The 15,050-nt window shown below is 48.4% G+C and overlaps 2 protein-coding genes across 5 annotated transcripts; both read right to left on the bottom strand.

Annotated features, from left to right (window-relative positions):
* Nucleotides 1-472: 472 nt before the first annotated feature.
* On the bottom strand, nucleotides 473-8,055 carry pdcd6ip (programmed cell death 6 interacting protein). Of its 3 annotated transcripts, none has more exons than XM_061267886.1 (17): nucleotides 7,721-8,055; nucleotides 5,966-6,020; nucleotides 5,814-5,883; nucleotides 5,423-5,550; nucleotides 5,133-5,286; nucleotides 4,959-5,059; nucleotides 4,025-4,141; nucleotides 3,740-3,962; nucleotides 3,550-3,673; nucleotides 3,301-3,478; nucleotides 3,045-3,156; nucleotides 2,381-2,799; nucleotides 2,027-2,161; nucleotides 1,852-1,946; nucleotides 1,675-1,792; nucleotides 1,171-1,388; nucleotides 473-1,100 (listed from the first exon to the last, which is right to left on the bottom strand). In XM_061267886.1, the coding sequence occupies exons 1-17, from the start codon at nucleotides 7,924-7,926 to the stop codon at nucleotides 920-922; spliced, it is 2,634 nt and encodes an 877-aa protein (XP_061123870.1). In that variant the 5' UTR covers nucleotides 7,927-8,055; the 3' UTR covers nucleotides 473-919. The 3 variants fall into 3 exon arrangements, with proteins under 3 accessions (XP_061123870.1, XP_061123872.1, XP_061123869.1); XM_061267888.1 differs by having other exon boundaries at nucleotides 1,171-1,286; nucleotides 4,025-4,156; XM_061267885.1 differs by having other exon boundaries at nucleotides 4,025-4,156.
* Nucleotides 8,056-8,586: 531 nt separating this feature from the next.
* ubp1 (upstream binding protein 1) lies at nucleotides 8,587-15,019 on the bottom strand. Of its 2 annotated transcripts, none has more exons than XM_061267914.1 (17): nucleotides 14,779-15,019; nucleotides 13,593-14,579; nucleotides 13,176-13,327; nucleotides 12,977-13,053; nucleotides 12,798-12,903; nucleotides 12,627-12,733; nucleotides 12,229-12,381; nucleotides 12,053-12,163; nucleotides 11,868-11,978; nucleotides 11,639-11,760; nucleotides 11,506-11,560; nucleotides 11,340-11,433; nucleotides 11,152-11,242; nucleotides 10,948-11,066; nucleotides 10,726-10,868; nucleotides 10,378-10,429; nucleotides 8,587-10,315 (listed from the first exon to the last, which is right to left on the bottom strand). In XM_061267914.1, exons 2-17 carry the CDS (start codon nucleotides 13,694-13,696, stop codon nucleotides 10,278-10,280), a joined length of 1,635 nt encoding a protein of 544 aa, XP_061123898.1. In that variant the 5' UTR covers nucleotides 13,697-14,579; nucleotides 14,779-15,019; the 3' UTR covers nucleotides 8,587-10,277. The 2 variants fall into 2 exon arrangements, with proteins under 2 accessions (XP_061123898.1, XP_061123899.1); XM_061267915.1 differs by having other exon boundaries at nucleotides 11,868-11,975; nucleotides 14,779-15,018.
* Between the last annotated feature and the right edge of the window lie 31 nt (nucleotides 15,020-15,050).

Below are 15,050 nucleotides of genomic sequence, written 5' to 3' on the forward strand. Positions count from 1 at the left end.
TTATCCTAGTAAGATCATATCTAAATTTTGATATTGAAGTTTCATGTTCTTTTTACAATTGTAATCCTGAAACTACAATTTATCTTTTCTACCACTGCCCTATTCTAAATTTTGGAATGATGTTAAAAACTTTCTCACTAAAACTAATAAATGTATCGACATTTGAACCAAAGATACCATAGCTGGGTTTGAGTCTGAACATACACCACTTAAGTATGCAAGTAGTCTAAGTCTTTTGATTTTGGTAAAATTCTACATTCACATAGCAAATTTGAATAATTTGTTTCCAGTTCTTGCTATTTTTTTTTGTCTGAGCTCAGATCATATGTATGTCCATGATAATTGCAACCAACTAATCAAAAAATTTAAATATTTCAAGTGCAGGTCTATAAAATTACACCAAATAAACAAGAACAGCTTTGTTGACAGGTGAACATGGTGACTGCGCTGCAAAGAAGACAAAATGAGTTCCTTGTGGTGAGCCAGTCATATGATTTTATACATATATTCATATTTAATAACAATAGAGCAAGTCTCTCGGGTTGTACAGCTTGTGATTGTGACATGGTCGGCGGCTAACCGAGTTTATGTCTGCCTTTGAGAGAGGAGAGAGGTTAGAAAACAACAACAAAAACAAAGCCCGTGCGTGTGTGTGTGAACATTTGCGAGGCATCTATGGATCAATTACAAAAACAGGAGAGCTCAGAAAGGGGGTCAGAGAATTTTGGGGTGTACACAACGGCCTGTACACCCGCCACGGAGTCCTCCAGCGCATTATAGTCGGACAAGTCGGATGTTTTTTTTTAGTGTGTCAATCAAGTAAGGAGAAAAGGTGCTTTCAAGATCCCAGAGGAAAGAAAATGTATCAAAATTCCTGAAAAGAAGGAGCAACGTGTTAAGATGGGTGGTGGGGGTTGCTTCATTGCTGAGGGTAGTAGTTCTGCTGCTGCGACGGCTGCTGTGGGTAGCCGGGGTAGCCCTGCGTGGCCGGGGGGGCGGCCGGGTAGCCCGGTTGGCCCGGCGTGGCCTGGTAGGGCATGAAGGGCACGTTGTACTGGCCGTAGCCGTACGGGTTGTAGCCCATCGGCATCTGGAAGTACCTGCGAGGACACGACGACGTCACGCTTCTGCACAAAACGAGGACGAGCGGCCATTCAGTGCTAAACTCACTGCGGATACCCCTGGTAGTTGGGGTAAGGGGGTCCCTGCGCCGCGGAGGGCGGCGGCGCCACCGGCGGCGGGTTGTTGGCCGACGTGGCGGCTTGAGTTGTGCCAGCCGATGCGGTCTGCGGAGTCAAGACAGGTGGAGTCAAGACAGGTGGGGGGGGCCGGGCAGGGGGCTGGGATTTAGCTTGGGTCTGCTGGGGGGTCTGTGGAGGGGCTGGGTTCTGCAAGGACAGAGACGAGTGAGGTGCCAGTAAAAACATTTTGTCCTGAGGATGTGTCTGGAGAAGAGAAGGTGCGTCAACTCTATGTTAAATCCCTATAATAAGGATATATATTAGCACCATAACAGTAAAAAGCATTTATGTAATATGTTCACTTATTTTAGGGTGTGTACTGAGGCGTGGGGGTACGCCAAGTTAAACCACATCAGTGAAGGAGGGTTCAGGGCTTCAAACCTTTTTAGGTTAAACATTGGCAGTAGCACAAGTCTGTGGCCTATCAGCTTACAAATATGGTCCTAGGAGCAGGGGTGGGGCCGCCGGGGGCGCCCGGGGGTTGGCTCTGGTAAGCGGGGACATTGAAGTTGGGGGCGCTGGGCTCACGGGCGATACTCTGCTGCAGCTCCCTGAAAGGCAAATAAATAAATAACACGCGACAACCTCGTTTGGGGGTCAGGCGACTCACTTGAGGAGCTCATCACGCTCGGTCTTGCGAGCAAAGACTATATCGCAGCATTTGTTCTGGAACTTGAGCAGGATTTCCGTCAGGTCGTTGTAGAACTGCGAGGAAGGGGGGGTGAAAAAAATTGATAAAAGCGCCTGTGGCGAATAGGGGGCCCGGAAGACCGACGAGCACGAACCTTGGTGCCTTCGCGCAGGTTGCTGCTGATCTCCACGTAGCTGTCGTGGGCCGAGGCCAGCTTCTTGAGGACCTCCTCTCGCAGGTTGGCCTCCGCGTTGGACTGCTTCAGGCTGCTGAACTCCTGGTGTGATGTCTAGCAAAGAAAAAGGTGCGCCAAAGTCACCTTTCACGCATCTCGTTTCACGCCTCGTCAACCCGTGTGACAAACGGTGGCACGGAGCCAACGTTTACGACGGCTGATTTAACGCCGCCTCGTGCGTTATAAATCCCATGGATGTCGAAAGATGGGCAGTCACCTCTACAACTTTTTTTTTTTTATGCCTCAAGTTGCAAAACCGGTTTGGGTGGCTACCTGAATCTGTGCCAGCAGCTCCTCCTGCTGGCGAAGGTTCGCCAGCACTTTCTGGTTGTGCTCGCCGTACAGCTGGTCCAGCTGCCCCGCCGAGAGCTGCTCCTCGTTGATGGCGCCGTCCTTGGCCAGCGCCGTCAGGAAGGTGGTGGTCATGTCGAAGGTCACGTCCTTGATGTCCTTCTCCAGCGCCTCGCGCTCCTGCTTCACCTGGTCTAGCCGGGCCAGTTGCGAGCGCAGCACGCCCACCACCTCGCTGCCCTGCAGCGTCTTGGCGGGGTTGGCGGAGGGCAGCGCGGCGTTCAGCTCGCTCTCGGGCTTGCACAGCAGCGCAATCATGTCGCAGTGGGCGTTGTAGCGGTCCTTCACCACCTGATCCGCCTGAACCGCCTTGTCCAGGATGTTGCAGAAGTTGGCGCCCTCTAAAAGTCAAGGCATAGTTCAGTCTCTCGGTTCCCAGGTTCAAGCTAGTCTGTTTTTAGACTATTCTAAGTTACTTTTTGAACTATTGTATGAACTTTTGTCCAATATTGAAAGGAATATGCATTGAAATTGTTCTGATACATTTCCATTTGCGTTGAAAGGGCAACTAATAGATCATTTGTGCCCAGTGTTTTTGGCCTCATTTTTTCAACCCGGAGCCGTTTAGATAAAAAGGTGGTGGTACCAGAGCGAAGGGGCTTGTAGAGGTCCCCAGACGGGGTCCGGTTCCAGCGCTGGTTGAATTTGGCTCTCAGCTCGTTGTCTGTCGTCTCCTCGTCGTTCAGCATTTTCAGTGCCTTAAAAATAACGGCCAAACGTTTGACAATGAGCTTCTTTGTTTATGCAAAATCTCCAACAGAGCTGTAAATGTAATATTGTGATATTTTTGCTGAGTTATCAAAGCGTCACAGACCGCCTACTTTCTGCTTTCCACTTCTCACCTCGTCCAGAATTTCCCTGTTGCGGGTGAGCAGCTCGGGCAAGTCCTTGATGAGCTGCTCGATGCTCTGCAGCCCCCCCTGCTGCACGACAGAGCGGGCCTTCTCAGCAATGGATTGCGGGACGGAGTCTCCCGAGAGGTCCTCCAGAGCGGCTGGCAGGTTGAGGGACGCCAGAACCCTAGCGGAAGATTGGCGATCCGAGTCAAGATTCACCGGGGGAAGAGCGATGGGCCGCATTAGATGTGTTACCCGTTGCAGAGGTTGGTGGCCTCCCGCATGGTTCCCACCAATCTGTTGACGGTGTCTGATTTACGCTGGCTGTACACGCTCATGGATTGCTGGACTGCCGTGGGAACCATCTTGACAAAGAAGTCTGAAGAGAGCACATAAGCATGTCAATCAATAAATCAATCAAAAAAGATTTGCGCATGCCTCGAACCTGAGAACTTCTGGCTGAGCGGCGGTGTGATGGCGGTGGCCTTCACCAACGTCGCCTTGCCGATAGGCTCCAAGTCCTTGACCTCGGGCACGCGGTCGTGGTAAATGAAGTCGTTGTCCTTCTTGGCGGCGGCGAGTGATCGGTTGATCTTCTCCGTCAGTTCCCTGACGCTCACGTACTCGTCGTAGCGCGACGCCACCGTCTTCACCAGCTCGGACGCGCGCTGAACGGAGGAGCCGTGTGAAACTTGAACGCCGCCGCTTTCGGGGAGGCGTCGGCGCCTACCTGCAGGCGAGCAATTTCCTCGCCGAAGAGCTTCTTTTGCTTGGCGAGGACGCTCTGGTGGAGTTCGGCGTTGGCCTGCATGATGCAGTGCTTGGCCGCCAGCACCGGCAGCACTTCCTGAAAATAAAAATACTGACCAGGGAGAAGGCAACCACAGAGCGGGACGCACACAAATGCACACACATGCACGGTCCGACAACAACAAAAGCAGCCAAGGGGTTTGCAAAACAAGAATAAAAAAACACCAAGAAGAGGGGAAGGGGCACACCACCACCATGAGGGATGCAGAAAGAAAAGGAAGACAACGGGAGAGAAAACAGAACAGGCTGTGAGTGGTTAACCCTTCAGCAAGAAGCGCCAAAACTTACCCCAAAAACACACACATGCATCGACCGGTTTGCCTTTCCAAAGCCTTTTCTAGATTCACACGAGACTATCATCAAATCAGGTTTCCTGATTGTGGTTGTGCAGAATCATACTGTTCCTAATATTTGGACCCTCAAGCAGCTCACCACAATAATGAACCACACTGTACCTCAAGTTTTGGGAAGTAACGTCAAAGTTGCAGAAACAATGATAAAGTGTGCCTGATGATGTTATCGACTTGAAGCCACCAATCAGAGGAAGAGCCCATGAAGGGAGGGGGGGGGGGGGGGTGGAGAGGTGGACAGTTCCACAAGCATTGTGCTGTGCTTCTCCGTTATTTAACTGTGGATTATTTGATCTTTTCAAGCGAAAGGAAAGCTGGATGGATGTGAATTTTAAAATGAGATCAAAAATTAGATGGACATGAACGTGTCCCTCTGTAATTTTCTTCTATTGGTTAGCATCACAAATGCCAAGCTTAATAGTGAGCGAGCTATTACGTGGGGGGAAAAAAAAGGGGTGCTTTACACGCACAAAAGTTGAGCGTGTGTGGACATGTTGGGCATACCTTGGGCAGGTTGTCTTTGTACTGACACTGCTTGAAGGCGTCTCCGTAGAAGTCTGCCGCCTGATTGGACAGCTTGGCGATGATGGCGTCCTTCATCCTGTCTGAAGACGACGACGAGAAACGAAATGTGAAACAACACGAGGGGCAATAATAAATCACATAGCTTGCTTTTACCTGTGGTGGCTTTGAGGAAGAAGACCTCCTGGGCCTGGGCCAGCATAATGAGGCTGAGGGTGCCCGCTGTTTCCGGGGCGATGTCCATGGTGGGCTCGCGGTTGAGGGCCGACAGCACCGTGTCTTTGATGTGGCCGAAGGCGCCGCTGGCCAGCTACGTGACAAAACACGTTCAACGTACAACCGAAGACACGTGACAAGATTTTCTCATGTTGCATGTCAATGAACTTCAAACAATCTCTTGACTTTTTAGTGATACGGTCCACTTGTATCGGGGGCCACTTAGTCACCTGATAATATTTGGCGGCGTTTTTGAGGCCTTCGTCGTTGTCCAGGTTCTGCTCTGAGGCGATCTGGCTGGCCAGCGCCGCTGCGTTGAACAGCACGCACGTCTTCTCGTAGCCCAGGCTGGCCAACGCTGCAAAACAGGGTGCACGTTTTTGGCCTCTAAAGTGACATCACCATGTTTTGGGGATTTTACTTTGAGATGCTTTGAGATACTAACGCACAATGGTTCTTATTGTTCACATTGTTGAGCAGTCAGAAATTTCAGTGATAAAACACACACGCTTTTGCTCAGGTTCAACAAAAGAGTCGAGCTCGTCCAACCTGTTAGGCTATGTAGCATTATCTAGTTGCAGCATGTCAAGAGATGACCGCTCATCAGGGTCAAGCGCTTACCGAGTTTGACGGAGCCGCCAAAGAGCGAGCCTTTGTCGAAAGCATCTTTCCACGTGAAGGTTAAGCACAGCTGCGAAATCGAAACGCACACTCACAATGACTTGATGGGTAGAGCGTGGGGAAAAACAACACAGCGGCGTGTAATCCATTACCTGGTTTTCACTGAAGGGGAACTTGGGCTCCACGGCGCACAGTTGATCATAATATCTGCGTCGTTGGGAAGCATGTGACACTGCTCAGAATGCATACTTAAGATGACAACAATAACGCCAAGCACAATCGAGCTAACTGACAAGAGGCTAAACTCATCGTCACTTGTGTGACAATAAGAAAATATGTCGGCTCGCAACAACATGCCAGACAGCTTATTTCTTACACTTGTGTGACAATTACTACTTGTGTTAAGCTAGCGAGCAGAGTTGGAAGGTGAGCTGAGGTGTGGCCGAGTAAAGAAAACCCGAGTGTGCACAACGGTTGCCGCAGTGATGTAAACAAATGATCTTCGCCCTAGTTCTTCGCCTACCACCTTCCCTGGTTGTTGTTACCACGGCGACATGACGAAGCAAAGGTCCACTCTGCGCTCTTTCACATACAACTGCGTCAGAGCTGCCTTTTACAGAAAAAAAAAAAACTATGGCAATGTTTTGTTCAGCTCTGTTCTTGGTGCCATACTTACAGGCAATGTAAAAGGGAGCTATAATTAAGTTGTTATTATCTAAAGAAAAGTAAAAAGTTATTTTCAGCACTGGGAGTCAAAAAAGCCCCTGAAGCCAAGAGCATACGTGGCAAGACACGTCAATGGAATCCCATGTCGCTTGGTGACAAGTATAACAACACCACTCAGGATTTTTATAACACATGGCATGCGTGCGAGACACACATGAGAAAATTGTAACAATGCAGCCTAACATGGAATATGACGCCCCCCCTCCCCCCCTCCCTTACATGTAAAATGAGTGGCTACTTCCTTATTTTAAAAAGCCTTTTAATTTAGAGATTGAGTGACAGAAAAACAAAAAACTAAATAATAAATAACTAGTAAATCATCTTTTTTAATAAACTTATAAGCATGATAAATTATTCATTAACTCAGCAGAATTGCTGAGAAAATAATTATTTTTTCATTTTGTAGAGAATAAAAATTGGGATATATTTGAGGAATGAAATTGTAATCTCAAAGTCAGATTTAAAATCTTTGTAACTATCTGGAAAATGTGGCAATTATAGTCACAATTTGTTTCTTATTAAGGTATTGCAAACCGGGCATGTGGAGCCCCTTGAGAAGCTTCTGTGATTAAAGACTAAATAAATAAATTGAATTTGCTTTAATCTTTACATACGCATAAAAAGGTCTGTAAAATACAAAAATCAGGGAAAATTTCACGATTTAGTATTTTCAGAGAAACTTGGTAGGATAGTTTTGAGAAGAACTAGTCATGCCAAAGTTGTATTTATTGTTTTTACGGTAACAATACTAGGTTAACCCAATTAGCCTCAATATAAATATATATATATATATATTTACTATTTTTGTATAGAAAAAATTGAGTTGTTAAAGTAATTTCAATCATGTGAACTCGAGTTATATCGTGTTGTGGTCACGTGACGAAAGCACGCACTTTGATGATGAGCTAAACGTACTAAAATCCCCTGTCAGTATGTCACTTTTCCGTCATGTGAACACAAATAATGTTTTTGTTTCACCACACCAACATGTTAACGTAACTTGGGGTGGCTTTCCTGCCAAAATAAACTGAGCTATCTTAATTTAGCCAGCTAAGCTAACTCAGCTAACGCGTCAGGGTGCGGCGAAGCAACATACGGAATGTAAAATGGCGACCACTTCACCATGACTGACAGTTAATTGTTATCGATTGCTTTTCTTTTGTTGTTGTTTTTTTTTCTACCTGAGTAAGCTCTCCAGTGAGCTCTCATGCTTGTCCAGCGGCCTTCCCACCGCGTTCCGCCGGAGCTTGTCGAGTTCCTCCACAGCTCGAATGTACTCCGCCTGCTCGTCGCCCGCCGGGTAAGTGGACGTCACGAATTTCGACAATGGCTTGACCAAGTCTACCTCCGAGGACTTTTTCAGCGGCACAGAAATAAACGTCGCCATTTTGTGCCTTGCGATTTTGTGTCAACTTGCTTCGGGGAGAGGGTAGGAGAGCTCCACCGGACTACCACCGAACTCAAAACAAGCCAGCGGATTCACTTCCTGGATTTAACTTGTCAAATGACGTCATAAAGACGTCCGGGAAGGCTTGTACTACGCAGGCTCAGTAGGATGGTCCGTTATTTATTTATTTTTAAATAAAATGTCAACCCTGAAGTGTTTTTAAAAATCAAATGTTATATTTGGACTAAGAAAATTATCTACTGAACTGTTGTAAATTTAGATAAACACACACATGATTGTTAGGGGAAAAGAAAAGGGTCACCCGACACGAATACAGTGATCCCTCGCTACTTCACGTTTCGTTTATCGCGGCTTCACTACATCGCGGATTTTTTTTTTCCCAAATTAAAAAAACATTTAAAAGTCAAAATAAAACTTCTAAATTGAGGAAACGTGTCTAACCTTTAGGAAAATGTAGTATTGCTCCAAATGTCCGTTTACATTCCTTTAGAAGTCGGTTTTCGCGTATTAGCACAGTCGCGAATTAGCATCTTTCCACTACTTCTTGTTGGTGATCGTACTTTGCGTATTTCACTTGTTTTTAGAACCAATTATCCATGATAAACGAGGGATTACTGCACGCTCAAAAAAATGACAAGCTTGTTCTGAAATCATTTATTCCCAGCACTTGTGCATTTCCAGCAAAGCACACACCACAAGTAGAATCATTGAGGCTGGACATGAAGTGGTTACCTCACTCAGACACACAAAGACGGCCCTTAATTGTCTCTTATGACGTTGTCAAATATTTGATGTGTGCCGGGGGAGCAAAAAGGATGTGTGCAAAGAACTACCAGCTAAACACGCAGTTTCTGAGTTTTTAGTGCAAGCTTGGTCTTATCTCCAAAAATTAGGACAGGACGGGACGACGTCTGACGTCTTCTCCCGACTTCCACATGCAAGATGGGGGGGGAACACATGCACAGTCATACGTTTGAAAAGTCAGACGACGCCTCGTAAAAGAGGCGCAACTCATACTCATACGCGTGTTTTTTTCTGTACTAGGGAGTTTAAGGCTCACACTGAAAAGGAAACCTATTCTATACTAAGGGAATTTAGTCAGAATGTTTTCAATAAAGTCTTCCAAAACTCCAGTCTGTATATATTTTTTTGGGACATAAAGTTGCAGTTCAGTCAACTTTTTTTCCCCCTAAAATAATTTATGTAAAAAGTTGTACTCAAAGAACATGATTATGGTGCAGGTTTACTTTAGAGTTGTTTTTGTAAAATAAAAATCAATGTGTTAAATATATCACATTTTGTGAAGTTTTGTTTTAGTCAGGGGAGTAGTTAAAATAGCAAATACTCTGAAAATATAACATTTTTATACCTCAGACAAACTTATATTTGAGAAAGAAATCTTTCAAAATAGCTTTCCACCCCAAAATAAATCAGTGCATTTTTTTTCTCAAACAAAACGATTTTTACACAGAATGACAAGGGGGAAAACTTTTTTTTTTCTTCATATTTTCAAAATCACAAAAACAGTCGCCCCTGACTTAATTCTCATAGTATCATTAGTGTTTTCTTGTGAGTGTGGCCCAAACATTTGGAAATAATTTTGAGCTAATCACCTTGGGCTCGCTGGCTTTGTTGCTCTGCACACACACACACACACACACACACACACACACACAAACACACACACAAAAAAAGAGTGCGAGGCTGGATGTGGAGCTGCCATGATGTCTGTTGGACGCCGCTGACAAGCTGCTCGTGCACACACACAAAGGAACAAATGAAAGGTGACTCTTTCAAAAATGATATTTTGGTCCTTATTCTGGGATTGACCTGGCCCAAAAACCAAGCGGGTCTGAGGAACACAAAACGACTAAAAGGCGGCGCGTAACAGGCAGCAAGAGATCACACAAAACGGAAAATGATTTGACGTACTACGCCCACATATTTAGTTTGCTGAGCACAGCTGGTCGATTACAATAAGACAACAGCCCCCTCCCTTATTTTGCTCCTCTCAATCAAGATGGCGAGCAAAATGGCGTCCAATACTGGCCTGCGTAAAATACATAAAAAAGATAAAGCCAAAAAGAAAAAGCTCTCAAGCCAAGAAGCACCGCTCTCCTCTTCCTGTGTTTTCAATATGAAACAGTGGACACATCCCCCGCATGTCAGATTCTAACATTTTTACACGCCCCTTCTCATCTCTTTTCTTCACCGTCCATCCAATTGAGAGCGGGTAGGGGAGGGGGGGTGACAGGGCGTAGAAGAAACACGCAGGCAGAGACGGACGTTTGGGTCGAGTTAGGGGAGAATGGTTGACGGTGGTCCTGGCCTTACTTCAGGATGAGGTGGAGTCCTTCGCCTTGCTCGTCTGCAAGAACAGTGCCGATGGTGTTCAAAGTCTTGTTGACCTTGCAGGGGAGGGGGACTCACCTTTGACGGTGCTAATGACGAAGCAGCTCTCGTCTGTCAAGTTGCACACCATCTACACACATCGGCATAGTTTGATTAGTACTCTTGGTTTTTTTTCCCCCCCCTCAAACCTCTGTGTATATGTTTATTTTAATTTTTTAAACAAAAACCTAATCATCATGCATGTATTTTCACAATGTGTGAGCGAGAAAAAAGGACAAAACAATTGGACGTCTCCAAGAGGCTCAGGCAGTTGAAACTAGATGCAGTACAAAACCTGACCGCTAGATGTCAGTCTTAATCAAGTAATTGTCAGCTCTGCCTTGGCCTGCTTTCATTTCAGACAGACAGGTAAGCATGCGAGCGTACCTGGTCACTGAGCAGGATGTGGATGCCGGTGGGTCCTTGTCTGTAGACCTGGTTTATGGTCCCCAGCGGGAGGCAGCACACGGCGGCCATCTTGCGGATCAGCTCGCCCGCCGTCAGCTCCTCCAGGTACAGAGCGTGGTACACTATCATGGCGGGGAAAACACATCCCGTTGGGCGCTTCTCGGAGAGCTCTGGGAATCCCGTCGGCAACAAGCGTCCTACCGTGTAAACTGGGAGAGGCGCCTTGTTCGCCATTTTGGCTGGTGGCGTGTCTCTCCAGCAGGGGGCTGTGCTGAGGGGATTCCTGACACACGTACACAGTCAGCCGGGGACGCACGGACCTGGGCGCACACAAAACCAACGGCCGCGTCATGAAAACCGGACTCAAAGAGGTGCGCGCGAGCCCAGACAGGTGAGAGGACACACTTTGATTTGAGGGCGTAGAAGAGTCGAATTCCATCTGCAGGACCGCAAATCTGGACCAGGTCGTCCCGGGTTAGCTTTAACAAATCAGAACCTGAACAAACAGGGTCAGCAAAGTCAATAAATAGGCACAGATGGTATATTAGGGTTTTGGTCTCCTAATTTTTCGACACCATCTTGAGTGTGTTTACCTGAGAAGTGAGTGAAGAGTCGCGCGCAGGAGTTGAATCGGTTTTTCAGCAGCCATTTTTGCGTGTCCTGAATGGATGCGGCGGGACTCAACTGCTGCAAGGAAGTCGCCAAAGAACATCAATACACACACGCACGCAAGCACGCTCGCTCGGCATTTGGACAAACCTCTGTACCGGCGTAGCTGCCGGGTTCCGCCTGGTGATTGGGCGAGGACGAGTCACTGGCGGGGGGACAAGAGTGATCTCAGAGTGGGGCCTTCAAATGTCAAAGCGGTGCAGCGGCAGGGCGGGTTCCTTACCTGTCGGGTAGCGAGGAGGTGTTGGTGGTGCTGGAGGCGTAGGTTGAGAGAGGCGTGGACGTGAAGGAGGGAGTAGGTGCCTGGGTTGGGGCCACGTAGGGGCTGTCCGGCCACGGCGAACACTGACAACATTGAAAGTCACGATCAAATCCATGGAACATAAAATCCAAATCCCAAACTTTGCTAATCAAAAGAGTTTTTTTGATTTTGAAGTCCAAAAGTGGCTCACGCTGCCTCTCTTGGCCAAGGAGTCGCCGCAGTCGGCCGGGAGCGTCCGCTTGCTGGACTTCTTCAGCTCGTGGTCGCCCGCTTCCTCGATGATGGGCTCCAGCCGCGTCTGCTTGTTGGACACGGCAGGAAGTGAGGCGTCAGGCGGGCGACGACGGCGCCGCGCGCGACCCAAACCCGACTGACCTCGGACAGGATAGTGGTATCGTAGGAAGGCTGGTACTTCTCCTTCTCCTGAGCGTTGCGCTTTTCCATCTTCTCGCGGTCCGTCTTCTGCTTGCGATCTGCCCCTTTTGGCTAAAAAAAAATGTAAACATGAACTCAAATGAAAAGGTAAATTGCAGCATTTCGAGGGGGCCTACCTTGAAGACTTTGATTTGGCAGGAGGCCGAGTGGAGGTGCTCAGCGTAGTCGCTGGCGTCCCCCGGCGCAAAGGTATCGATCTGGATCCTGAAGGGGACGCCCTTCTCGCCGCCGTGCTTGCGCGGCGTGAACTCGGTGCTGATGCAGTGAACCTGCAAACGGGGTCAAACAACAACAACAAGCTCGGATGTGTTTGTTGATCAAAACAGAGCTTTAAATAAGTATTTTTTCTAGTTAATCCAAATATATAATCCAGTCTTTCTAATCAATTTGAAAAAATAAAAATAAAAGAAAATAAATAAAGTTGTTTTAAAAATAAGATCAAAACAATTTTCAAAAATTGGATGCAGAAAATTTTGATCCATCCATCTAAAATAATATAAATGACAAGTTTTACCTGCACAAAGACGGACGCCCTCTTGTTCAAGTCCCACAGGAACTCAGCGGCGTTGAGCTGGGAGGGATGTGTCTTGGGCTCCACGATGCCCACCGACATAGGAATATCTGTCACACACACATGATCTCAGAATCAACATACACACACGCTTGAGTTGCAACGCGTGGTTACCGATATCCAGTAAACGGTCGCCGGGACGATTCCACTTCCATCCCTCCAGCTGCTGGTGTTCCGTGTACTGAAGCCGCCGGTCGTGGAACACCACACGCACTGTGCTCTACGGACACACACACACGCATCCGTGTTGTAGCAATGAGCACCAGACCTGCACGACAACCTGCGGTCCTTACCTTCACCATCTTGTTGGTGAGTTCCGGTAACTCACCGGGCTTCCTGTTGTCTAACATGCGCACCTCGTAAGACTGGCCTGCAACACAGACGACCAATCAATCTTTTTTTTTTATCCCCCCTTTAATTCATACATTGAATTCAAGCAAAATGTTGAATTGGTATTTTTTGGACGCTGCTTGTATTGAAGTTGAGGATAACCTTGGTTGAGGTACGTGAGCGTCTCGTCGTGCAGCTTGACGGCGGGCGAGGTGGCGGCGCACAGCACGTACTGGAATGGGGGGTTCTTGCTCTCGCTCTCCGAGGGGAGGCTGGAGTCCTCCTGTTTGAAGATGGGCAGGGCCAGCACATCACTGAAACGAACACAAGGGATGAGGGCGTCAGGAAAGGCTCCTCGAACAGCTGAACTTTAACCCTAGGTCACCGTCCATATTGACAAATGAGTATGTAATAACACTTTCTTGCATGCTTGCTTGGGTATGAGCCTTGATTGTGGCACTCCCTCGGAGACCCCCCCAAATCCCGTTACGAGTAAGACACAGGCGTGATGAGGACAAAGAGAATGTCCAAGCAAGATAGGGTCGATGTGGACCAGCGGTTGTCTATCATGTCTCTAACCTCATGCTGTAGGCTGCAGCCCCCAGCTCCTGGCCGATGCCAGAGAGGCTGGCGTCGAAGTCGTGCACCAGCCCCGACTCGTCGATCTTGAGTACCCAGGCCATGGGCCCGAGGTCCTTGTCCTCGACTTCCACTTGAGAGGCCGCCAGCTTGCTGCTTCAGGTGGGGGCAACGAAGACGATGACCGGGGGACGTGAGGACGAGGAGGGGGAAATGTTCGCCCGGCCTCCGACTCTCTCGACGAGGCAAACGTCCTAGCCTAGCTGACTAGGCAGGCGAATCCAACTGAGTGGCAACGTATCTCCATAACTCTCCACTTTACATTAGCTTTCGTGTGGGGTCGAACAAATTGCTTGTCCGGGGCAGTCACAGTGTGAGTTTATAGCCCCGAATTGACGGTCGTGACTTGGAGGAAGAAGGCGAGGACGGCGAAGCTCACATGCTAACGGTGGCTAGGCTAAGCTAGCTCTAGGAGCGGGACGCTTCCTCTGCACGGGATTGTTTTGCTTTTTGTCACCGCCACACACTGTCCTGAGTCGGTCGAACGCTGTCAACTGGTGGAAACTAAAGGGGAAAGGGGGATGTGCAGGCGGGTTATTTCCCTGCACAGCTGTTGCTACCTAGCGGGGCTAACTAGCAACAACTTCCCGTTGCGTTTGAGTCAATGTCCGGGGTGCTCGTCGCGCCGCTCCAATCACCAAGCTGGCTCGCAACCCTCTGCTCCCCGCTGCGGTCCTTGAGCCCAAACCCGAAGAGACGCACAGCCGGGCATCAACATGGCTCCCCCAGCGTCCGCCCCGTCGCTCACTCTGCGGAATCCGCACTGCGAGGTGCTGCCCCCCGCCGTTCTTCCGCCGTACCCTCGCCAGCCACGGCCTCGTCTATGGAGGACCCGTCAGCCAATTGGCGTGCGGCTGTTGCAGTTGTTCAGCCAATCAGAGGCGTCCGTGCTTCCGTCATCATATGAACGGCGGCCCGCCCACTTTCCTAACAAAAACACTTGCAAAGTTGACAGCGGACCCTTTTTGACACGAATATTCTGTCAAAATTAACTCAGCGTCTTCGAGTGAGAGTAACGTATCAACAGGCGGACTGGACGTTGTTCGTTTTAAACAGTCAAAATGTCAGCGAATATGATGAAAACATGTCAAAAACAAGATAAAAAAAAGAGCAAATGAGGTCATACCGTCGGTGGTTTCCGTCGCGTCGCTGCTGCAGCAGCGTGCGGAAGTTCTCGGTGCAGGGCTGCCAGAATAGCATCGAGTCCCGCGGTGGTGGCCTCTCACCCTGTAGCGAATTCAAGTTGGCCCGGTTTGGAGGTCCGAACATGGGCTCATGACAGCGCTGCTTGACAGGGTCAACACAGGTGCTACTGGTTCTCCTTCCTTCTGGTCAATGATTGATCGGAGCGGACCCTGGACGAGGTTTGCGGTCAAAGTGTGGAGATAGGGGGGGGGG

Source organism: Syngnathus typhle, linkage group LG20, assembly GCF_033458585.1.
Source record: "Syngnathus typhle isolate RoL2023-S1 ecotype Sweden linkage group LG20, RoL_Styp_1.0, whole genome shotgun sequence".
NCBI lineage: Eukaryota > Metazoa > Chordata > Actinopteri > Syngnathiformes > Syngnathidae > Syngnathus > Syngnathus typhle.

Bases quoted from the DNA above. Each gene is read 5' to 3' on its own strand.
- pdcd6ip (XM_061267885.1), bottom strand. From the start codon at position 7,926: ATGGCGACGTTTATTTCTGTGCCGCTGAAAAAGTCCTCGGAGGTAGAC. The intron at 4,157-4,958 runs GTATGCCCAACA...CTCCCTGGTCAG, and splicing joins ACAAAGACAACCTGCCCAAG to TATTTTTATTTTCAGGAAGT. The intron at 2,800-3,044 runs GTACCACCACCT...CTTGACTTTTAG, and splicing joins CTACAAGCCCCTTCGCTCTG to AGGGCGCCAACTTCTGCAAC.
- ubp1 (XM_061267914.1), bottom strand. From the start codon at position 13,696: ATGGCCTGGGTACTCAAGATCGACGAGTCGGGGCTGGTGCACGACTTC. The intron at 11,434-11,505 runs GTTTGTCCAAAT...ACTTCCTTGCAG, and splicing joins GCAGCTACGCCGGTACAGAG to CAGTTGAGTCCCGCCGCATC. The intron at 10,869-10,947 runs GTAGGACGCTTG...CCGCCATGATAG, and splicing joins CGCCTCTCCCAGTTTACACG to TGTACCACGCTCTGTACCTG.